The sequence below is a fragment of the Lacerta agilis genome, chromosome Z, assembly GCF_009819535.1.
Source record: "Lacerta agilis isolate rLacAgi1 chromosome Z, rLacAgi1.pri, whole genome shotgun sequence".
Classification (NCBI taxonomy): Eukaryota; Metazoa; Chordata; class Lepidosauria; order Squamata; family Lacertidae; genus Lacerta; species Lacerta agilis.
In genome coordinates this window covers 8896464-8920981 of record NC_046331.1, presented here as the reverse complement: position 1 = coordinate 8920981, position 24518 = coordinate 8896464, and the positions used below count along the sequence as shown (strand labels likewise).

At 42.9% G+C, this 24518-nt stretch overlaps 2 protein-coding genes across 5 annotated transcripts in view; one reads left to right on the top strand and one right to left on the bottom strand.

Annotated features, from left to right (window-relative positions):
* RAB14 (RAB14, member RAS oncogene family) overlaps positions 1–13044 on the top strand; it is a 31557-nt gene extending 18513 nt beyond the window's left edge. Inside the window, exons 2-8 of the mRNA XM_033138304.1 lie at positions 2380–2438; positions 5556–5609; positions 6425–6602; positions 8266–8332; positions 10258–10345; positions 10582–10612; positions 12094–13044. Of these exons, the coding sequence (XP_032994195.1) occupies positions 2387–2438; positions 5556–5609; positions 6425–6602; positions 8266–8332; positions 10258–10345; positions 10582–10612; positions 12094–12271 (648 nt within the window). The 5' untranslated portion in view covers positions 2380–2386 and the 3' untranslated portion in view covers positions 12272–13044. The remainder of the gene's footprint in view (positions 1–2379; positions 2439–5555; positions 5610–6424; positions 6603–8265; positions 8333–10257; positions 10346–10581; positions 10613–12093) is intronic.
* A 6618-nt stretch (positions 13045–19662) lies between these two features.
* CNTRL (centriolin) overlaps positions 19663–24518 on the bottom strand; it is a 57503-nt gene continuing 52647 nt past the window's right edge. For all 4 annotated transcript variants that reach the window (XM_033138366.1, XM_033138369.1, XM_033138368.1 and 1 more), the window contains 4 exons: positions 23964–24026; positions 23586–23795; positions 21739–21822; positions 19663–19979 (listed from right to left, as the gene is read on the bottom strand). In XM_033138366.1, the coding sequence (XP_032994257.1) occupies positions 21748–21822; positions 23586–23795; positions 23964–24026 (348 nt within the window). In that variant the 3' untranslated portion in view covers positions 19663–19979; positions 21739–21747. The remainder of the gene's footprint in view (positions 19980–21738; positions 21823–23585; positions 23796–23963; positions 24027–24518) is intronic.

Sequence of the window (24518 nt, the reverse complement as noted above, 5' to 3'; positions counted from 1 at the left end):
GTTGGACTTTGTCTTCCATCAACCCCACACTGCATTGACAGTGGTCAGGAATGATGGGACTTTTATTGTCCAGTGACATCTGGATGACCAAAATTTCCCCATCCCTCTAATTGTGATAACATTTATGGAAGGCTATGAGTATGAAAATCAGAGAAAAACATTACAGCATTTTAGGAGTAAAAATGACTTTTAAGTTCAAACTCTTGTAATCTGTGTTTGAAACTTTATCTAGGAACATATGTGAGTGGAACTGGATTCGGTTACTTTGGGATTTTGTGGTTTTTTACCTTAAGTCTACTGCACTATTAAACATATACAGTCATGCCTTGGGTTACAGACGCTTTGGGTTGCACATTTTCGGGTTGCGCAGCACGCCAAACCCAGAAGTACCAGAATGGGTTACTTCTGGGTTTCAGCGCATGCACAGAAACGCTAAACCACGCTTTGCGCAGAAGCACCGTATTGCAACCTGCACATGCGCAGACACGGTGCTGCGGGTTGCCAACGTGCCTCCCACACAGATCATGTTCACAACCTGAGTGCCCACTGTAATTGGGAATTGGTGGTGCTGGCTTAGTGCAGTGGTTCCCAATTAGGGGTCCAGGGACCCCTGGTGGTCCATGGAGTACATCCGAGGGGTCCGTGGCCACATCCCTTGCCTCTCCCCCCAACTAATTTTTTGTCATTTTTTGCATGGTAATATCACAAATTTTATGGTCTGTTTTATCGCTATTGATTTTGCAATATATTGACCAAAATCGGTTTTGAAATCACACCACAGTAGTGATTTTGACCTGGCAATACGCAGCAGCAATATATCGCTCCTTGCACAAGGGAGAGCAGAGCAACTGATTTCAAGGCACTGCCCATATTGCATGGGGATCTCAGCCGATAATGCTGCTGATCTGAGCTGCCTTCCCTCATGCTGAGGGAAAACAGGGCAGCTGATCACCAGTGCTGTCAAGTATCGCGTTTTCCCCGGGATTCTCCCTTATTTTAAGCAGTTTCCTGCTGCTCTCCCTTATTTTTTATTTCCCTTAAATTTCCCGTTTTTAATGGAAGCAGCTCCTCCCCTGCTGGCCAGGGACTGGGTGGGAAGACCTTGCCTACTTGGAGAGAAAAGCCTCAGCCCTCAAAGCAAATGGGAGCTGTTTCCCGTGCTTACAGGGGGGTGTATTCCTCCCCCTGCATCAGCCCCTATCCGTTGCCGCTGAGCCCCTCAGCCGGCCAATAGGGTTAGCTGGCGGGCGGAGCCTGGCTGCCTTTGAGCAGCTGCTGCTTCCTGTCCTGTTTTGATGGGATCAGACAAGAAGACGATGGGGCTCCATCGCTCGGAGCACATGGCTGCCCTCCTTTTTGCTGGCTGCCCTCCTCTTTGCTCCGCTCCGAGCCCGAGCCCGCTTGGAGTTTACATTGCTGCTCCGCCTACTTTTGCTTCTGGCTCCGCCCACCACTGACATGTGACTGTCCCCGGGATAGGTGAGACTCCTGATCCCTTATTTTCAAATCCGAAACTTGACAGCTATGCTGATCACAGAGGTGCAGTGTGGGGGATCTGTGGAGTCTGTGGTTCTAGGCACAATTTTAAGAGGGGGCTCAAACAGGCACCCCACTGCAGACTCCTTCATCAGAGCCTGGCTCTGTGGCAGAAGTCGCTGTGCCTTCCCCAGGACCGGTATGAGGAGCAGACTGCGATGTCAGCTTCACTCAATGGTATATCACTGGTGAAACTGCTACCGCTCCTGAGTCCCTCTGCTAGCAGCACCCACTGGAGGGAGCCAAAAGTTCCTTCCTCCAGCAGGCGCTGCTAGCAGAGGGGCTTAGGAGCAGTGAAACCGCCATCCCACTCATACTACGGAGAGGGAGAAACAAGCTGTATTGGTGAGGCATCGATACAACTTGTTCCTCCCTGTGTGCATCTTTAAACTGCTTGACTGAGGAATGTGCAGCTGCCCTTGCCTCAGTCAAGCATTTCAGGAGCCCCCAGCCTGGTGCTGGCTCCTGCAAGCTGGCGATACACCGTGATGTTGAAAAGCTGATATCGCCCAGCTCTACCGCCCGATCCCCATGACTTCTCCTTCTCTCATCCCCATTCCTGATCTCCAATTTCAGACATTGTGATATTTTGGAATATTGTGATGTTTGGCTGCTGATATATCATGATAATGAAAATCAGACATCGCTTGGCCCTAGTCTGTTTTTTAGTATACCTAAAATCCTTTTTGCTTATTAGGGACTACCCCACATTTTGTTCAAAACATTGCTTTGCAGAGGTAACTACCATAGAGTTATCAAAATCTTCAAAGTGGTCCTCAGTAATTAGCCAATTGGGAACCACTGTCTTAGTGTGTGATAACATCCTCTCTTTTTTTTTTCTAGTGCCACAATGGCAACTGCACCTTACAACTATTCCTATATCTTTAAGTACATCATTATTGGTAAGTATAAACATATCATTTGTTTTACTTGGTGGGTAAGTTTTTGTTAGAAGGTTGAACTACTGTTAGCATGCTTTGGTGTACTGATAGGCCAGTAATCTCTCTGTACTTACTTTCCAAAAGAGCAGCTAAGGAGGCAGTATGAAAAGAACTGCCATGTCTGTTTAGAAGTACAGACAAGAAAACTGTAGCTTGCAACCTTTTCTTAAAAATGGAAGCAGCTCAGTCTTCTTTTGTTGCTTTAAAAATTGTCCTCCTTGTGTGAATTTTGTATTTTTTTACTTTGAAATATCTGTTGTAATACTTACTGGATTGTTGAAATTTTTATTACCTTTGTATTTCCTTTTTAAATTGTTTTGAATTGTTGATATGCTCTTGGTATCACTGTCTTGCTGATTGAAGGAAGAACGAAGTCTCAGCTGCACTGGGGGGGGGGGGATCAATGCTTGTAAAACAAAGCATTTGTGAAGAAAATTTCCAACCCACATTGGATTCCAAGACAAGAAACTGATAATACATATATTGATTTTATTGATTTGATTTCGCACTGATCCTTCACCATCAGGGCGGGTTACAACAATATAAAAATAAAATATTAACATTTGTTAAAACAATTTGGAATTAGAATAATAGGACAAGTCCTAAAAATATCTCTGATGTCAAACGCCGGGATAAAGACACCTGCCAGCATATGGCAGAAGTTGTATCATGATGGTGCTGGATGTGCTTTTGCCTGGAGAGAATTCCTCAATTTAGGGGCAGCCACAGAAAAAGCCTGTCCTGGGCTACCACTCAATTTCTGAGGGTGATAGAGCTACCAACAAGGCCCTCTCTGCCTAGCTTAACACCCAGGAGGATCTATAGGAAAGGGGTTGGTCTTTCAGGCGTTTGTGGCCTAAGTCATTTAAACACCAATGTGAGCACCTTGAATTGGACCCTGAAATTAAATGGCAACCAGTTAACCATGAAATGTGTATTTCAGTTAATGACAGCCACCTTCAAGGATACAGAGTCAAGCAATACTAAGTTCATTGCTGTGGTTGGTTGTTTTAAACTGCTCTGAGGGGCTTAGCCTGCAGAAGCAGGACTGTTGGGCAAGGAATTCCTGTTGCACTTGTAAAAGCAGCTGTGAAACTTCATGCTTGATAGTCATGGAGACTGAGAGGGTTGCTCCAGGCCATTTCCCTTCATTTAGTTGCTGCGGCTGTTGTGCTGTGATTTGCTCAGTGCTTGGCCCACAATGTCCCGCTGGCCTACAAATAGTAATATGGTGGTATAAAGCAGGGGAGAGTTTATAGTTGAGTTGACATTGTATATGTCTTTGGCCCCCAAACTTGCAACATGGCTTATGTGCTGTTTACACCAAGCCTTAGATATTTTGTGCATTCCTCATGCTAGACGTGGCTTAGGTTACTTCTGAGTTAGGGAGAACTAAAGTGTCTGTGTACTAGTTGTTGGACTACTCGCTGCTATTCTGAAAGTAGCTGATCTTGTACTAATGTTTAACAAGCCAGTCTTAGACTTGGGAGAGGCCTAGGTTCAGCTCCCTGCCTGGTTGTAAGCACTCTGTGTGACTCTAGGTTTCTCCCTCTTCAACTCAACTCTGACAGCAGAGTGGCACAATGCTGATCCTGATTTACCTACTCAGAAGTAGGTCTTGGACTTTCTCCGCAGTTAAGTGGGCTGTGTAACCCACTGAGTTATCTATGTGTGGGGATGGGAAATAACCGTTACTGTTTTCCTTAGCTCCTGGGGAAGTTTCTAGTGAGCACCCTAAAGCAAGGCAAAGGGGGATAATAAGCAAACCCCTCTCTCCTTCATTGAAAGCGTCATGAGGGAAAAGCCCCCCATACCCTTTTTGTCAGCCAAAGCTTGGTTCCCACCTGCCTCAGCACCTCTACACAGACGGGGCCCAGCACTTCCACACTGCGAGAAAGGGAAAGGCGAGCTGGCACTATTGGGCCTGTTTTCTCAGTGCATGCCTGCTCTCCTGCTTTGCGCTGCCACACTCCAGGGCCCTGCTGCGGGATCAGCCAAGTCAGCCTGGCAGCTTCCTCTGTCCAAGGGAAGCAGAGGTGGACACTGTTGCGCAGGAGGCTGCAGTGAATCCCGCTGGGCAGGGCAGGGCGACTTTGCTGTGTGGTTTCCTGAGGGGTCCACGTTGTGGTTGGTGATGGAGAAGCAGAGGAGGAGGAAGAGAAAGCGGGCTTCTGGGCAGGTAAGGTGGCCAGCGGGAGAGCGCGCCAGCCACATGGCTAGTCCTCAGCATGCCCAGGCGGTGAAGGAGCCTCTGGGTCACAAGGGTAACAGGATGGGGGTTGTAAAAAGAGAGGCACCCCCTCCCTGTAAGTCAAGATAGTTTTGGTGGTCAGAGTTTGGCCAAACTGCGAGAGGCAGTGAAGGATAGGCGTGCCTGGCGTGCTCTGGTCCATGGGGTCACGAAGAGTCGGACACAACTGAACGACTGAACAACAAAAGGGCTGGGTGATACTTACTTGAGTCTAATGCACACCTGTTGTTTTTTTGCCAAATTACGTTTAGGGTGCACATTAGATTTCGATGGTGCATTCAGTACAGTATTTATTGCATTTATGCTTCACCTTTTTATCCCATGAGCTCAAGGTGGTGTACACGGATTCTCCTCTTCCTCATATAATCCTCACAACCATCCTGTGAGGTAGGTTTAGGCGGGGGGAGGGGGAGAGGGAGAGAAGAGAGAGAGACAGGCCTAAGGCCACCCATTGAGCTTCATTGCTGAGTGGGGGTTTGAATTCTGCTCTCCGAGGACCTAGTCCATCACTCTGGCCACTATATCACACTGGCTGTTCAGTATCATCTCTGAACATTGGTCATGCTGGCTGAGGGCTGGTGAGTGCTTGGTGTTGTACAAATGTGCTATACCGGTGTGGAAAATGTCCTAGTAAGGCAGTTGGGAGGATGCATGTTTAGGTGAGCCTCAGGTGCCAAAATGTTTTGGGCCGGCCCTGTGTGAATGACACATTATTGCACAGTCATCTTCTGTGATACTAAGTTTCAAGCACAGTGATAATAGTACATGGCTTGTTACTAAGACTTGTTTCTTTCTTTTCTCCCCCCTCCCTCCGCCCTGCCCCGTAGGGGACATGGGTGTAGGAAAGTCTTGCTTGCTCCACCAGTTTACAGAAAAGAAATGTAAGTCTCTTCACATATTGACCTTCAAGTGATTTTAGATGGTAACCCACAGCATGCCTCTTCTCTCTCCTCCTTGTCAGCACGCACAAGTTGATTTGGGCTTTTCTTGTGTCTTTGATCTGCCTGGCTCTATTTGTGAGAGTAGTCCAGTATGGCTGAGGCAAAGACACTTAGCAAAATTGTTTAATGTGCCACTATTACAGTTGGACACTATTTTCAGTATCTATCTTAACTGGGGTTGGACAAAGCTTCTACATTCCCTTGAGGCAACTTGAATCACTTAATGTGCCTTGTGCCGGTTTACTTAAGATTGACTGCCTGGTCAGCAGTTGGGTCCAGTATTACTTTTCCCAGCTTAGGCGTAGGTTTTAACTGGACTGTAAGTTACCAAAGCCCTTAAAGTCCAGCTATCTTTCTATCTTTGACCAGGATTTTTTTTTTAAAAAAATAAGGCATACCTTAAATTTGTTTTAAGAACAAAACAGATAATGTAGGTCAAGAGCTAGTGTGGTTTTTGGCAGGACAGTTGTCTGTTTCTCATTCCTCATGAGAAAATGAACCTGAACAGCTTGGGGATGGGATAGTGTTATATAGAAAAAAAGTAATAATTTTGTTAATGAAGTACAGAACTTTGATAGCAGTTAGATTTCCTTCCTTTTTATTTTTGCTGGGATGGGTGAGATTAAATATGAAGTTGATAACAAGCAGGTTTTCAGTTTTACGTGCTCATGCTCAGTGTTGCTATTGAGAGCTCTAAATGGAAGTACTGGTCGCCTGACTCTCTCTCTGTCTCTCTCTCTCCTTTTTGGCAACAGTTATGGCAGATTGCCCCCATACAATTGGTGTTGAGTTTGGTACAAGAATAATTGAAGTTAGTGGCCAAAAAATTAAGCTGCAGATCTGGGATACAGCAGGACAGGAGAGATTCAGGGCTGTCACACGGAGCTACTACAGAGGAGCAGCAGGCGCTCTTATGGTCTACGATATTACTAGGTAAGAGGCCTTCTTGTGCTATAGACACCCTTAGTACACTCTTATGTTACCTGCAGCAGTCATACAGCAGCTGCTGAGGTTAAACTCACTATTTTCCTAGCTCTTAACAGGATAAGAATGACACTCCTGGATCAGTTGGGGGCTCCTTCTCATCAATATCTTTGCTCTCAAAAAATGGCCAGTCAGATGTCTCTGGGAAACCCCCAGGCAGGTCATGAACACAGTGGCCCTCTGTCATTATTGCCCAAGCAATATTCCCCAGAATCTCAGGAATTTCGCCTCTGGACATGAAGGTGCTATCTCAACAGTGAAAGACCTGCTTCCATAAATTTAGCTAATTCATGTCAAAACTAGCAGCAGTCACTACATTTTATGGAAGTGAATTCCAGAGGTTAGCTATGCATGAAGTAGGGTATTTATTCTCTTGTCTGTCCGGAATCTACTGTTTGTTGCTTTAGGTGAGCCCAAGTTCTAGTACTACAGGAGAAAGGTGGTGGTGGAGGAATGGTCTTTTCTACTGACTTTATCAACACAATGCACCAAGGTGGTTTTTGTTTTTGTTTTTTGTTTGCTGATGTTTCTGTAAGGGGCACATGACTCAAAACAGGTTTTCAAAGCATGGTCACTTTTTAGAAAAACAAAAACCTAATTACATCTTTCCAGGATGATATAAGTGTCAAGTCATTGTCTTGATTTTAAGAGGAATTTTAGCCAAGGTTGCTGCTTCAACAGCTGCTCCTTTCTCAGCCCTTAATGTTATGTAAACACTTCTCTTTTTTTGGCCTGGCCCAGGAACAACAGTCTGGAGAAGGAAGAGCAATATTCTTAAAAGTCAAGTATATGGGGTTGTTGAGTTTCTGGGCTTTGGTAGCTTGCCAAAGGTTCCTTGCTCCTAAGTGGGACAGAGACACATTGGCTCATCAAGAGCATCTGTTTTGGGGAATACATCATTATCTTCTGTGCATCTAGCTTCCTGTATAGTGTCATGGAACTGAACTGAGTGACGAATGCCCCACAGAAAAATATATGACTATTTTAGTCATATTTTAGTCTATTTTAAATAGGACATGAAGCCTGTTGCTAAGTGCAAGAAGTTGGGAGTACTTGTCAGCTCTGTGTTGGGCTAATAAATAAATAAATAATGGAGACTAGTCATGGGATTGATATTTTACTGCCTTTACAGTAGGGTGAATTGAAACCAGAGGTTTCTAAACTAAGTTTAACTATTCTGATTTTGGAAAAGATACAGAGCAAGCTCAGGAATGAGGCACATTGGTTAGTTCTACAAAAGCAGAGAATGGTTTTTCAGATCATTGCAAACCCTAGCAAACAATACTTCACCTTTCTGCATCTTGGGCATATGTGTGTGTTTCCCAGACGCACAAGATCAGTGTTTTCCCCCATCCCACCCTCCAGACAATAGCTCTTTAAGAGGAGACATTTTGTAACATTTTGTCTTGACAGATTTCCCCTTGAAAATCAGGGAAATGAAAAACAACCAGGAATCTCTGTTAACAGCTCAATTCAGTTGTCTAAATTGGAAGGAAGTAACATGTTCCTGTTATGTCCAGTACCATCCTCAAAGTGTAATAGGAAATAAACTGACATATTATGCTGGTGTGACCCTATAAGTACTTAGTTTTGCCCTTTCTGTCTTCTGCAGAAGAAGCACGTATAACCATCTAAGCAGCTGGCTGACAGATGCAAGGAACCTAACTAATCCAAATACTGTGAGTTTGGCTGTTTAAAAATGGTTGCATTAAATGTAGGGCTGTCAAACACCCTTTGAACACCTGCCTTTTTGTTGTTTACATTTAAAATCAAACAAATAGGACCTATTTTGATACCTTTGGGAGATGTTGGAGAGTGTGATAAGTAGCAATTTGTTGATAAGACACAAAGTTACCACCTGAACTACTACAGTACTTGCCAAAAGGAAAAGCCACCTTTTAACTTATTTTTTATTTCCCATTACAGCAATGCATCAAAATGGGGTTGGTTTGAAATCAAACAAGGGTGCCATTAATGCTCAGCCACACTGAATTGGCTTTAAATTTGTCACCAGTGATTAAATTGTTAAAGCGTAGGTTTTGGCTTTGATTAAAAGGCCTTCCCCCAAAGCATGAAATCAGAAAACAAGACTAAATTGCCACCCTGTTGCATAAGCTGCTGTTGTTGTCATCTTATGAAGTATAATTTCTCAAAAATTATAAATAAACACAATCGCTGCCGGAAGGAGTACAATGTGAAGGTGATGGCAAGAGTCATTAAGGAGAAAAGGGAAGGAAAATAGTTGGAAAGAGCCAACCAGGGTGGATATGGTTTAAATCAAATTGATTTAAAACACTACTGTAGTCAGTAAGACTTGATTTATTTTTTTTTTTTTTACAGAAATACACATTCTTGCTGGTATAACCATAATATTTGCAACCAGATGAAGGATTTGTTTTTGGAATAATAAATTTTCAGAGTTGTTTTTACAGTTACATCAAAATTACTGATCTGGTTATACTATTAGAAATACATAGACAGATAATTATGAAATAATTGTGAGGTTTAATAAGTTAAGTGTTTATATTTGGAAAAGTTTACTGCTGTACTTTATTGGAAGGAGAAAAATAATCATATCATTAATAACAATTTAAACAATTTAACTAAAACAATAACATTACAGCATATGTATCCATGTTTGTTAACTGATGTGGTTAAACAATTTAAAAACAACAACACAAAAACCAGACTTGAGTTTTAGCACACATGAAAAACTTAAATCCTTATTTCCTGATGAATAGCCTTTGGCCTATAACGTAACTTAATAGAAATCTATCTTTAGAAAGACTTTTACTCCAAAAGCATTTTATTTTAAAAATCTCATTTTTAAAAATCCGATTTAAATTGGAAAAATCCATTTAAAAAAAATAATCATTGATTTTTATCCACCCTGGAGCCAACTGTCACACTCTAATGAGGTGGCCGTAGCTCTTTCCCCAGATTGTGGGTAGGGCTGTGCACTTCTGAAATGGCTTTAGCTCCTTAGACAGTTCTTAGGAATCTTAGATGGGTTTCACAGGGCCCAGTTTTGGGAAGGCAGTGATGTCATCCAAACCCAGTGGAAGGGTACCCACTTTTACCTCGCAGGAAGCTGAGTTGATTTCCTCTTAATTCTTGCCTTTTGTATTTGGCTAGATTGTTTTGAGGCTAAATACCACCCTATCTCTGCAGTTGAAGTTGGTTTCCTTCCACCCTGTGTAGCATCAAGTGATTTGAGTACATCTGTCCCTGATTTGGTTCTGTTCTCCACGGTAGTTAGTTCTAGCTAGCCAGGCTCACTTCCTCATTAGTGTGACTATTTTATTGCATAATAACCACTTTCTTGAAGCTGAATGGCCCTGCAGTAATAAGGAATTGAAGTGTCACTTAACATTCACACTTGAAGTTCTGGCAGCACTTGATTTTGGTTTTCCTGATCTGTATAGCCTTGCATAAAAGGATTATCTTTACCAGGTCTACTCAGGCATGTCACAGGAGGACTAAAGTGGCAGCTGCAGGATGCTGGAGCCTAGGGAGTAAGACTAGCATGCAGCTGTTGACATCTTGCCTTCAACAGGGACCACCAGTTTATCAGCCATCTTTTTGTGCCTTATTCTGGATGCAGGTGATAATCCTCATAGGAAATAAAGCGGATCTGGAAGCGCAGAGGGATGTGACATATGAAGAAGCCAAACAGTTTGCTGAAGAGAATGGTGGGTATTGCCAGTGCTGTGGGTGTATAGGTTGGATTCTAGGCTATGATAACTCCCAGAAGCCGTTTTGGGGAGTGGGGAGACCTCAGCAATTCAGGGCCTGAGTTGTCTCACTTACAGATCTAGTTATGCAAACTACTGACCCTGGAGTTCTTTGGGGACTCTTACTTGTGAGGTTTGGTATGGGGCACTTGCTATTCCTGCCTACGCTAAAGTTGTATTTTGTTTCTAAACAGGATTGCTGTTTCTTGAAGCAAGTGCTAAAACGTAAGTACTGAGTCTTGATTCCTTGAAACCGAAATTGCTTATGTGGATTCATCCATAATCTACTTTGAGGGGTACTTTTTTAGTCTCTGTAGCTTGAGCAATTATACCCCCTTGGTACCTTCCCAATCTTGCTGTCACTACTTGCTCTTTTCTTGGAAAAGCATTAGGCATTGCTTACCCCTTTGTCCAGTGTAATTCTTCACTCAGTTGTTAATAAACTGTTTACTTCCTCACATGTGTTCATCAGTGTCACATGTCTGACTTTTGCTCATTAGAGTACTAATATATATTATAGTGAATCCATAGAAGCTTAGCTAAGCCCCATAAGGTGGCTTTGGTGTTGGGGAAACAAGAGGAATCTGAGTTCTGTTCCTTGTTGACAGTAAGAAGCAATTCTGGCATGTTCAGGGGTGTGACTGAGAATGTCCACACTGGCCTAGCCCCAACCCTGTTGTTCCCCACCACAGCAATTCAAAAAAGATAATATAACATCTGTGTTTAGATGTCACAAAAAACCACGGTTCATCATGATGGGAAATGCTAGAATGAGCTTTGGGCTCACACATTCCTCTTTTGGCATGGCCTCGAGGAAGAGTGGAAGTTTTTGCTTCAGTTTTTTAACTGTCGTTTGTCTTTGTGTCAAGCAAACTGCTTTATTTTAACTGCACTTTATTGACACAAACCATTTTCAAACCATGTTTGTTTCAAACAGGGAATAGTTAATCTTAATTGCAGTTTAGAGTTTGGGTGCTGTGCTAAAGCTGTTTACTTTTTTAAAAAGGAAGCTTTCAAATCTCCCTGTGGCTGTGCCAGAGGAGGGAGAGGGAAGGAGTGTGTGAGCCATAGTTTCATTCCAATTTGTTCCATCAAGTTAAACATAATTTATCAATTATTTGATGTTTGGGATCATGAACTTTTCAGGAATTTCTTCTGGTTTGTGAACTAGAAATTCTTGCGCTAAAGCAAGGTAGTGCATGGTGGAATTGAAGTGCTCCATGGAACAGATGCAAAAGGCAACACTGGCTACAGGAGTTTGGGGTCCTTCAGGCAGGGCATCCTCAGCTGGTTCCATTAACCTGAAGTGGGGTGTACCAACTGAAAATCCTCTTGCATCTTCTTTCCTTGCCCCATATATATGTGAGAAGAGTAGTCCAGGGTTAGTTAGGACATGTGACAGGAAGGCATGCAGGAATCCACACCATCCTGATGTGTGCTATTAAGACACTAGGGCTGCTGATGCGGAATATCTGAAGCACAAAAAAATGGTCATTGCAAGATGTTCTGTTGATGTTTCCATAGTGGCGGCGGCTAAAATAGATGGGTTGTGCAATCTTAATACATATGAAATATGAATGGAAACAAGGGTAGCAGCTCTGTGCTACATTGCTTCTGGATAGTGAATTGTGGGTATGTGAAATCCTTTGTACAACAGATTTTCTTTATACATTCTAAGTTAATATTGCTGCTTCTCCTTTTATCAGAGGAGAGAATGTTGAGGATGCATTCCTAGAGGCTGCCAAGAAAATCTATCAGAACATCCAAGACGGGAGCCTGGATCTAAACGCTGCAGAATCTGGTGTACAACACAAGCCTTCAGCTCCACAGGGTGGCCGACTAACCAGTGAACCCCAGCCGCAGAGAGAAGGCTGTGGCTGCTAGTGACCTCACTTCTCAGCTCTGTTTCTGACCTTTCACCTCTGTTAGGAGCAGTGCTTTTGGCTGCTTCAGTTTCCTCTGTCCATCTTACTGGGTTTAATTAAAACTCCTGAGGCAACAGTTTAACACAGCACTAAACTGCTAAAAAATAAATAAGAGAAACTTAGATGTAATCAGGTTATCAAAGGCAAGTAGAGTCATACCCTCTCCCTGCATGGTAAATCTAGAAGTCTCCCCCCACCCCAGTCCTTGTGAATAGGTGTCACCAATATATGATTTACAAAACAGAGCACTGATGGTTGGACCTCATGATTTTTATTATTATTCTTTCTCTTTCTGCAGGGCTTTGTCTCTTGTAAAATTCTAACTTTTCCTAGCTTCAGCCTTTCCTCCCAGTCTGCAAGTGGTCTGGATCTGTCCTTTTTAGTAACAGAAAAAAGTTGATTTGCTGTGAAACAACCTACATGATTAGAGTGGGATCCTGCATAAGATTCCTTTTTTAGTGGGAAGGATTCCCTATTATACATTTGTTGGTGGCGGCAGCGTGGGAGCACTCATTGCAGGAGTGTTCGCCTTCATCATCTTGGCCTCCCACATGGCAAGTATCTATCTTGTGCTTGTGCTCTGTAGCTTGATGCCACCCACCTCTTCCTTCTCCTTACCATTTTTACCTTTTGTGGCCCTTGTTAACAGAACGTAAATATGTATAAATTTTGAAGGAACAGAGCTAACACTTTAAAAAAGTACATTCTGTGTATATGATCTTAATGAAATAACCAACTGATTTACTGGCACTAGAATAGGTAATATATTGGTCTGTACAGTTCAACCTAATAATGACCACATCACCCCCAGCTTTAGTAACTGCAGTTCACTGACCATTGGCTTGATTCCGTGGTGTTGGCATTTGGAGGTTGTGCTTAGGAAGCTGGTTCCTGACACAGTGCAAAAGAACACCTATCCCAGTGTAATAGTATCTGTCCTATCTTGGCACTGTCGTCAGCCTATTGCTGCTTTTGTTTAATATTCCTGGTCTTGTGCAATTGCTGGTGTGCTAATATACTTTTCCTCTCTCTTTGGGAAGACTTTTTGCATTAATCCAGCTTCATTTCCTGCCTTATTGTATAGGAAGGATGGGCTGTTGGACACCTTACATTTTTGTGAAAAGATTTATTCCAAACTGGACTGTCAAGCGTTTTACACACTAGGGATTTTGAACCATACCGTGGCATTTGACACTACAGTTGAAATAGGCTTAATTTCTGCTCCTCCTCAGTTCTTCCTCCATGCTGTGGTTGCAAAGAACTTTGAGAGAACTAATTCAGAGCAATTGTGTATATGCAGATCTGTCTACTTGGGTTGGAGCCACCACATATGTAAACAATCTCAACTTCGTACTGTAACTCTCCATAACAACCTGCTATTTAAAAGAAAAAGAGGGCAACAAATGAGTTAAGCTTGATTGGGCTAGATGAGTATGTTTCACTATATTGACTGCAATGCTTCAAATATAGGTTTTTGTTTTGCACTGTAAAGACACTAAGCAAGGCCATGTTCAACTATGTAAAAGCAAAGGGTGATAACCAGCATACTGTACAGTCAATGTTAAATAAAAGCCAAAACTGGAATGTGCAGATGATTTAAGTGTTTGGATAATGTGTACACTGTCCCTTTGTGTGTTTCCTTTTTGTTTGGCTCTGGGTAGGTTTCTCTCTCCCTCCCCCAACCTAAGATTCTTAAAATAGATGGGTATTACAAAAGATGCAGCTTGGATTGCACCATGTGGGGTTTTTGCCCGGGGACCATGACCAGTTGATACACAATTTTAAGTTTGGGCAAAGGCAATCACTTTCTGCAGCTTGTTGGTGGTGCAATACCCCCTCCCCTTTATATCCTCCAAATTATAAGTTACAGTAGGTCTTTGTTTCTGTGACAGGACTTATTTGGGCTGCTGTACTCATTTATTGTAACAATGCTATTATCTAAATATTTGTAAATAAAGTACCTGTATCTAGATAAATGACAGTAGTCGTTCTTTGAAGATGTGCATTCAAGAGGGCGTGGATTGTGGGTCACCTGAAGCAAGCATCCCTTTTTATATGAACCAACTATAGCACAGTTGTTGTAATTTCACTTTATTATTCCATGTGTGAAGGTTCTAGACCTGTGTAATATTTGTCACCGAAGGTGAGAGGTGGCTTTATTCTACAGTGGTACCTCTGGTTACAAACGGGATCTGTTCCGGAGCCCCATTCGTAACTCGTGACGTCCGTATCATGAAGTGCTGCGTCTATGCATGTGCGCGACGTCATTTGATGCGCATGCACAAACCGAACGTACGCATCCCGCAGCGTACATAACACGAGGTATGACTATAATGTATCAAACTTAATCCTCCCTAGCCTGCTCTCTGTGGATATTAATGGTAGTGTGAAAGCAAACCCCCCCCCCCCCACATTCTAGGTGAGCTGCTACATACCTATGTGCTGAAGCACAATCAGCATGCTTGCCTTTAGACTTTTAATCCTTTTGCAGAACACTTAAAGCACAGAATGTCAAGACCAACAGAAGTGCTGCTTCACCATCAACCAGTCCTCGTCTAGTTGCAGATCTCTTTTAGGCCACAATGTAAACCTCCCATAGGGAAGAGCCTAAAACCTTATTGCTATAAACAGGCAACAACCAGAAGGGCTGCTAGAAAACACTTTCATTTATACTAATGTACATTTATGTGGATTAATCTTGGCTGAAAGGTAGGCTCTCCAAATAGAGGAAACTGTTAAAAAAAATTCAAGTTCCCATTTTGACGGGCAATCCTCACACATTAAACTTTGTGGAATGGTGTTGAAGATTCCACCCAATGCAGCATTACCTAGCCCAAGATTTGGAATGGTGGAAAGTACAGCTCTCCCTCTTGAGCTTTGCTTCTGAACATTCTGGTTCTACTCTTGGATCTAGTCAGTCTTAATTATTAAAGTTCATTGGAGAATATCACTGAAGAATTGTGAATTTCCATCATCAGTTTGATGGAAGAAAAACTGATCTTGAAAGGCACATGCTTTATGATTGTTAGGTGAAGGCTCCTTCATTTTTGTAAGTGCAGTATTGCTTAAGTTTCAAGTATGTGTGTGGTGGATCTCAACATTCAGACCAGTAAAAAATAGCTAAGGGTTGTTTTCTATTCTACCCTTTTACTCAATGGGTAGACACCATTGAAATTAGTAAACCTAAGTAAAGTCATGTTACTTCCAATGACCCCTAGTGAACAAACTTCAGCTTCTGCTATGTTAATAAAGTTTATGCTAGTTTTGCACAGTAGCTCAAATGGACAACAGCCATTTGCTGTGGCAGAATCCACTGCAGTCCTGGATCACAGAATGGGAGTGGAAAGAGAAAGAAAAATAGAGGAGAAAGTTAATTTTTCTTTTAAGAGTTTAAGCAGGAATTAGAGTAAAGTACTATTTGAGGTAAACTGCAACAGAATTAAGAGCTGAGACAAAACATAGGTGTGTGAACTGAGAAAAAGCTCGGGGGGGGGGGGGTGAGGAAGGGAACGAAGTGAGGTGAGACAGAGCCAGTGTACATAAAAGTTAAGTCCCATGACACTGCATCTTCTAAGTAGGTAGATGGAGACAACCCCCATACTTTTAATGTTGTTGTTCAGTCGTTCAGTCGTGTCCGACTCTTCGTGACCCCATGGACCAGAGCACGCCAGGCACGCCTATCCTTCACTGCCTCCCGCAGTTTGGCCAAACTCATGTTAGTAGCTTCGAGAATACTGTCCAACCATCTCATCCTCTGTCGTCCCCTTCTCCTTGTGCCCTCAATCTTTCCCAACATCAGGGTCTTTTCCAGGGAGTCTTCTCTTCTCATGAGGTGGCCAAAGTACTGGAGCCTCAACTTCAGGATCTGTCCTTCTAGTGAGCACTCAGGGCCGATTTCCTTGAGAATGGATAGGTTTGATCTTCTTGCAGTCCATGGGACTCTCAAGAGTCTCCTCCAGCACCATAATTCAAAAGCATCAATTCTTTGGCGATCAGCCTTCTTGATGGTCCAGCTCTCACTTCCGTACATTACTACTGGGAAAACCATAGCTTTAACTATACGGACCTTTGTCGGCAAGGTGATGTCTTTGCTTTTTAAGATGCTGTCTAGGTTTGTCATTGCTTTTCTCCCAAGAAGCAGGCGTCTTCTAATTTCGTGACTGCTGTCACCATCTGCAGTGATCATGGAACCCAAGAAAGTGAAATCTCTCACTGCCTCCATTTCTTCCCCTTCTATTTGCCAGGAGGTGATGGGACCAGTGGCCATGATCTTAGTTTTTTTGATGTTGAGCTTCAGACCATATTTTGCGCTTTCCTCTTTCACCCTCATTAAAAGGTTCTTTAGTTCCTCCTCACTTTCTGCCATCAAGGTAGTGTCATCAGCATATCTGAGGTTGTTGATATTTTTTCCGGCAATCTTAATTCCGGTTTGGGATTCATCCAGCCCAGCCTTTCGCATGATGAATTCTGCATATAAGTTAAATAAGCAGGGGGACAATATACAGCCTTGTCGTACTCCTTTCCCAATTTTGAACCAATCAGTTATTCCATATCCAGTTCTAACTGTAGCTTCTTGTCCCACATACAGATTTCTCAGGAGACGGATGAGGTGATCAGGCACTCCCATTTCTTTAAGAACTTGCCATAGTTTGCTGTGGTCGACACAGTCAAATGCTTTTGCGTAGTCAATGAAGCAGAAGTAGATGTTTTTCTGGAACTCTCTAGCTTTCTCCATAATCCAGCGCATGTTTGCAATTTGGTCTCTGGTTCCTCTGCCCCTTCGAAATCCAGCTTGCACTTCTGGGAGTTCTCGGTCCACGTACTGCTTAAGCCTGCCTTGTAGAATTTTAAGCATAACCTTGCTAGCGTGTGAAATGAGTGCAATTGTGCGGTAGTTAGAGCATTCTTTGGCACTGCCCTTCTTTGGGATTGGGATGTAAACTGATCTTCTCCAATCCTCTGGCCACTGCTGAGTTTTCCAAACTTGTTGGCATATTGAGTGTAGCACCTTAACAGCATCATCTTTTAGGATTTTAAATAGTTCAGCTGGAATATCATCACTTCCACTGGCCTTGTTGTTAGCAAGGCTTTCTAAGGCCCATTTGACTTCACTCTCCAGGATGTCTGGCTCAAGGTCAGCAACCACACTACCTGGGGTGTATGAGACCTCTATATCTTTCTGGTATAGTTCCTCTGTGTATTCTTGCCACCTCTTCTTGATGTCTTCTGCTTCTGTTAGGTCCTTTCCACTTTTGTCCTTAATTGTGGTAATCTTTGTACGAAATGTTCCTTTCATATCTCCAATTTTCTTGAACAGATCTCTGGTTTTTCCCATTCTGTTATTTTCCTCTATTTCTTTGCATTGTTCGTTTAGAAAAGCCCTCTTGTCTCTCCTTGCTATTCTTTGGAAATCTGCATTCAATTTCCTGTATCTTTCACTATCTCCCTCGCATTTTGCTTGCCTTCTCTCCCCCGCTATTTTTAAGGCCTCATTGGACAGCCACTTTGCTTTCTTGCATTTCTTTTTCATTGGGATGGTTTTCGTTGCTGCCTCCTGTATAATGTTACGAGCCTCCATCCACAGTTCTTCAGGCACTCTATCCACCAAATCTAAGTCCTTAAACCTGTTTTTCACTTCAACTGTGTATTCATAAGGAATTTGATTTAAATTGTATCTTACTGGCCCAGTGGTTTTTCCTACTTTCTTCAGTTTAAGCTGGAATTTTGCTATAAGAAGCTGATGATCAGAGCCACAGTCAGCTCCAGGTCTTGTTTTTGCTGAGTGTATAGAGCTTCTCCATCTTTGGCTGCAGAGAATATAATCAATCTGATTTCGATGTTGCCCATCTGGTGATGTCCATGTGTAGAGTCGTCTCTTGTGTTGTTGGAAAAGAGTGTTTGTGATGACCAGCTTGTTTTCTTGACAGAACTCTATTAGCCTTTGCCCTGCTTCATTTTGAACTCCAAGGCCAAACTTGCCAGTTGTTCCTTTTATCTCTTGGCTCCCTACTTTAGCATTCCAATCCCCTATAATGAGAAGAACATCCTTCTTTGGTGTCATTTCTATAAGGTGTTGTAAGTCTTCATAGAATTGGTCAATTTCAGTTTCTTCAGCACTGGAAGTTGGTGCATAAACTTGGATTACTGTGATGTTAAAAGGACTGCCTTGGATTCGTATCGAGATCAATCTATCATTTTTGAAATTGCATCCCAGTACAGCTTTCGCCACTCTTTTGTTGACTATGAGAGCCACTCCATTTCTTTTACGGGATTCCTGCCCGCAGTAGTAGATATGATAGTCATCTGAACTGAATTCGCCCATTCCCGTCCATTTTAGTTCACTGATGCCTAGGATGTCAATGTTTATTCTTGCCATCTCATTTTTGACCACATCCAGCTTACCAAGGTTCATGGTTCTTACATTCCAGGTTCCTATGCAATACTTTTCTTTACAGCATTGGACTTTCCTTTCGCTTCCAGGCATATCCGCAACCGAGCGTCCTTTCGGCTTTGGCCCAGCCGCTTCATCAGCTCTGGATCTACTTGTACTTGTCCTCCGCTCTTCCCCAGTAGCATGTTGGACGCCTTCCGACCTGAGGGGCTCATCTTCCAGCGTCATAACTTTTATATGCCTGTTGTCTTTGTCCATGGAGTTTTCTTGGCAGGGATACTGGAGTGGGTTGCCAGTTCCTCCTCCAGGTGGATCACGTTTGGTCCAAACTCTCCACTATGACCTGTCCATCTTGGGTGGCCCTGCACGGCATAGCTCATAGCTTCCCTGAGTAATTCAAGCCCCTTCGCCACGACAAGGCAGTGATCCATGAAGGGGATACTTTTAATACCTCCTTCATAGTGGGGAGTAAATTGCTTCTGGTGGAAATACGGAATCAGTTATTGCTGCAATATCTTTAAATCTAGGACACATTCAAATCCCTTCTGTAATAGGTGGGCAACATTTTTCAGAGGGCCTTGATCCCTCACAGGCAACCTGGGTGGAGCTAGTTTCAAAAAGTCACATCCATTGCATTTGTAAAGTAGGCAACATTCCAGCTGTGCATAGGTGGATATTTCTACACAAACACACAAGAATGCATGACACAAAAGGGTATATAGCCAAGGACTAGATACATAAAGCAGCCTAGGAAGGCTGTACTTTGCCTTTTGGCCTGAGGTTCCCCATCCCTGCCTTGTAACATCCTAGATATGCACAGGAACCTGGTGGAACAAGCAGTCACTAAATACTTAGGTTTACAGAAAGCAGAAGAAAATGTAAAGTGCATTTTTTGGGGGGGGAGGGAAATATTTATTTTTTTAAAAAAATCATTCAACAGAATACAAATTTTCACTAAAAATTCTTAAAAAAAGCCTATGCCCATTCACCCACATATAAATAATTCCATGCACCCCTACCCCACAGACAAAAGGATGCAGACATCAATGGCTGTAACTTTCAATACTGCAAATGCTACACTTGCATTGCAGAAGTGCTTCATAGAAATAAAAATTCAAGTAAGTGTGCATACATAATAAAAACACCTGAGCTCACAACTAAAAAGTCTTAAGGAATGTTAACAGGGACTTGGAAACCAATGAGGTAGTCTTCTGATGCCTTCAAAGCCAGGCTATTGGCACGGGCTGCACCAATACAGCTGCATTTCACTGCTTGCCTATAATAATAATAATAATAAAATCAGTGATTACTGTAAAATATGCTTACTGCAAGCAAGGTTACAATCATACCAATTTCCTCTACTTATAAAGTACTGGATCATGATGATTAACAAAGGATTTCCAGTTACTGGTAACTTTTTAGCTGAAGTCATTTATAAAGCATGAAAGGTGATGCTGAAGTCTGGCTGGAAGTAAACTGAGGTGCTGTGTTGCCTCAGGTTCTGAGTAAGCTGTTACCTTCCTAACTGCTAGCGGAGCTAGGAAAAGGGGAGCTGCTTACCATGAATTAATTATTCTCTGCATCTAGGAAGGGCAGTCCAGAAGGCTGGCGAGAGCACCTCCCTCTAGGTGACAAGATAGGGTTCAATCCAACTGATGCTCTTCAGTGGAAGGGGCTACCCAGCTTCCCTCACAATGTACTAGAAAAGCAAGGCAACCCACCACATAGCCTTTATGACTATAAAAAAATAATGAATCCAACACAATGTGCATCAGGGAGAAGTAAAGATCACTATAGCAAGGAGGCCACTCTAGAAACAGATGAGGTCTAAAGAGATGATAATGGTCCACTAGAGAGCAATGGGGATTATGCCACCCAGAAATGCTTTACCTTTTGGTAAGGTTGGTTCATTCAACATTATGCACCCTGTAAAACTCTGTCAAGATTACTGTTATAGGCTTAGGCAGACCTTTACTCCATTTGGAACTGCTGGTGTGACCTCATCCTGGGTAGAGGTGCTATAATTAAATTGTGGTCTGTATGTGGGCTTGGCCAACAATGCTGAAGATAAAATCTAGGGGGGAAAGATAGCCCTGAGAGACTGAAAATGTCTTCAGGTTCTCTGACAGCTCCCTGGTATTGCTTCCACTGACACCTCCGCCTGATCCAACCCAGGTGCTCTTTATTCAGGGCTGATGTGCCATTGCTTGAAGGCAAAACTGCTGCCAGGACACCATGGGCAGAATTCCATGACGTGGACACTTTAAGGAGTCCTGCTCACCATTCAGTGGGGGTGTAAACTTAACTATGTGCTTGCAAGAAGGAACAGGTAGGAGACTGCGAATCTGGAGGAGCTATGTAGAAACAGATGAGGGCAATTATTTCCTCTCATTTTCCTGTGGCAAGATGTGACCTTGGAGTGGTGTCTCCCCCTCCCCCTTCTTTTGTGAGCTTTTCCTGCTCTAGAACAGGGAACAGGCTTGGATCCCACTTAAGGTTCTGGAATGCCCTATAGAAGATGTAAAAGAACCTCATGCACTGCTCTCCACAGGTCACCCTACCCCAACCTGGGGCTAAGCAGAGTTGTACAAAACAGATCAAGGGCACCAGGGATGGGGAAGGCTGCCATCAGCAATTAAAAAACTATAAGCATAAGTGCCCTAAATCGTGAGCATGGCCTTAGTGTTTGATGCAAGATATAGGTGTGAGTTGTAACTCTCTCCCCCCCCCCCATTACATGGAGGAAGGCTGATTACACAGATGCTAGAATCATTTTTTTTGTCATACTTCGAAATAAGAACCACATACTTCCTTGAATGAGGTGGCTAACCTGTGGCCCTCCAGGAGTTGCTGGACTTCAGTTCCCATCACCTCTGACCAATGGCTATGCTGGCTGGGGCTGATGAGAGATGGAGTCCAACATTTGGAGGGCCACAGTTAGTCACACTGCCCTAGAAATTGTGTTTCTATTTCAGTCTAAATTTTAATATTGATCAATTCCGCACATTCTACTGTTATCACCCCACCGCTCTTACCTGCTGGGATTATGCCTTGTACTGATGAATACCTGGAGATTGCGTTGAAATACCTGTTGGTGTCCTGGAAGGAGATCTAGAAAACTGGAAAAGATGTCCCCATTCAAGGAGCAAAAAAACAACCCAAAATACTGAGAAGACAACACATTGCAAGAGCCCTTGACTTCCCCTGCTTCTGGGATATGGATAGTAGCAGCATAATCCCTATGATTATTATTTTGATTATATTATTGTATGACTTACAGCAGGCTAAAATATTTGGTAAAATATAAAGAGAAAGGATACACAAAACTTTTATTCAAGATAAGCAGGTCAGAACATTCAGAGTGAATAAATTCATTGCTCAAGTAGTACATCTCCCAGTCCCTTCCTCCAGTGTTAAACTCTCTGCTGAAGTTTTTCAAAACCCTTACAAAATATAAACTGCCAACAAGGTGGTTCAGTAAAAGGATATAACTAGAAGCAAACTTGGTATAGTCTAGGCAACTGGCTCCACAGAGAAAGCCTGTTACAGGAGTGTCAACTAAAAGGACTTGAAAGAGATCCATGGCAGTTTATTCCAAGGGAGGCTTTTTCTTAACCACTGTAACATGCATTTTATTTTAGCTTTGGTGGTTGCAGCAATCTCACAAAACGGAAAGAGGGCAAGAAGTGTCAACAGCAAAGAGGTAAGGAAAGAAGCAAAACACAAACTAGAGTGATTAAGTAGAAACAAATAGGAGAGAAAGGATACTAAGGAATTTAAAGAAATGCTTAACAAAAAACTGAGTAGACACAAATAGGAGAAAAAGAACATATCTGCTTTGAGGGAAAGCAGGGACTAAACTAGAATCCCTAGAAAAGACCCTGATGTTGGGAAAGATGGAGGGCACAAGGAGAAGGGGACGACAGAGGATGAGATGGTTGGACAGTGTTCTTGAAGCTACTAACATGAGTTTGGCCAAACTGCGAGAGGCAGTGAAGGATAGGCGTGCCTGGCGTACTCTGGTCCATGGGGTCACGAAGAGTCGGACACGACTGAACGACTGAACAACAACAACACAGGGACTAAACTAGAAGAGGAGCAGCTAAATTTTCAAGACACACATCCCTGCTTTGAGTGAATCAAGAGTGAAAAGCCTATTTGGCTCAGTGGGCCAGATCCTTATCAGCCCCTTATGGGGCAACTTTGATAAGATGGTTGGGATGTCCCTTGTGCAGTGCTTTCCCAGCACCCAGGTGATTGTCAGGGCATTTGGAAAGCACTTTGCAAGTCCTGAGCATAAGGCTGACAAGACTGCTTTCTGCAGGGATCAGTTCCACAGTCTATCTAGCCATCAGATGGGGGACAGGTGGGTGTAGTTTGGGAGAAACAGCCTCAGTGAGATGAAATGTTGAAGTATCAGATAGGTTATGCTTTAAAACTTTGAGACCGAGCAGGTTAAAGCATGGAGGGACACATTTTAACAAAACTATCACAAAATCCTGTTAAAAACCGACATACAATTAAGCTCTAAATTTTTTAGAAAATATGCATGTGAAAAGCCAATGCATATTCAGACCACAGATAATTAATTTCTAGTATCCAAGCAAACCCAAGACATGGGGAGAAAGTTTTCTACTAGTTGCCTCCAGCCAGAAAGAACTGCTTCAACAGCTGTTCTGGGGGGGGGGGGTAAAGGAGGGAAAGGAGGACACTCTGGACCCTCCCACAAGCAGAGGAACAAGAGCAATGGGCTATTTTTTTCTGGTGTAAGCCACTGATCATCACTTGATCAAAAGGCAGGGTATACTTTTAAATAAATGAAAATAGAAAGGCTCTCTCCTACACAGAGAAGCAGTAAATCCAAATCAATGGGAAAACTTACCTGGTTCATTGTGAGAATTGACTCTTCATGCAGAGAGTCAGTTAACCCTGAGGAGTTCAAGGAAGGAAACTGCGAGTCTGTTGAAGTACTGCTAACTAGTTCATCCAATGCATCAACTTGCCTCTTCAGGCTATGGAGGGTGCCCTCAGTCTGCTGTTTTCCTTTAATTAACACCTCCACTTGCTTTGACATGCACTGACGAAGCTGAGCCTTAAAGAACACACTGAGTTAACTGACTGGTTTATTAGATAATTCTGTGCTATATCAACAAAGGTGTACATACTATCAAGGAAAACTATGGCCCCCACAATGACTGGAATTACTAGCCCCCTGCCCCACTCAAAGACTGGGAACCTAGTACATGAACTGTTGTGGTACCTTGAGCCGATCCTCATGGTGCTGCAACTGTTCTCGCCGTGCTTTTCCACGCCATTGTTCATCCTTCAGAGAAAAGAGAACAGATTGAAACAGGTGGGCTGATAAAAGATTAAGGTAGGATTTGCTGGTTGGCAATCATCATATAATGAATATAGGACAGTGACATCATAAACTAGCAGGGCTATGAACACCATGCAGCTGCAGCCACTCTGCTCAAATACAGAACCCTGCTTACAAGTTCCAGCACCTGAAGGAGTTCAGGATTTATTTTTAAAAACAGGTTTTAGACCTCATGTTTTTGATTTTTAAAGAAATAGAAACTAGGACTGTAAGTGGCAGAGACCAAAATCAAGGAGCCTGAGTGTGGGGGAAAGCTTCCTGCATTTGTGTGTTTCCAATGTAGGTGCACCACAGGGGGGAAGATGCAGGAGTTGGTTGCTTCAAACTGAGATTCATAGGACACACAATACAGGAAGAATGATTCTTGCTTGCATACAAAATTGATGGTCTGAAGCAGCTCTGATTTTTTTTAACACTGATTTTAGTAGGGTTGTG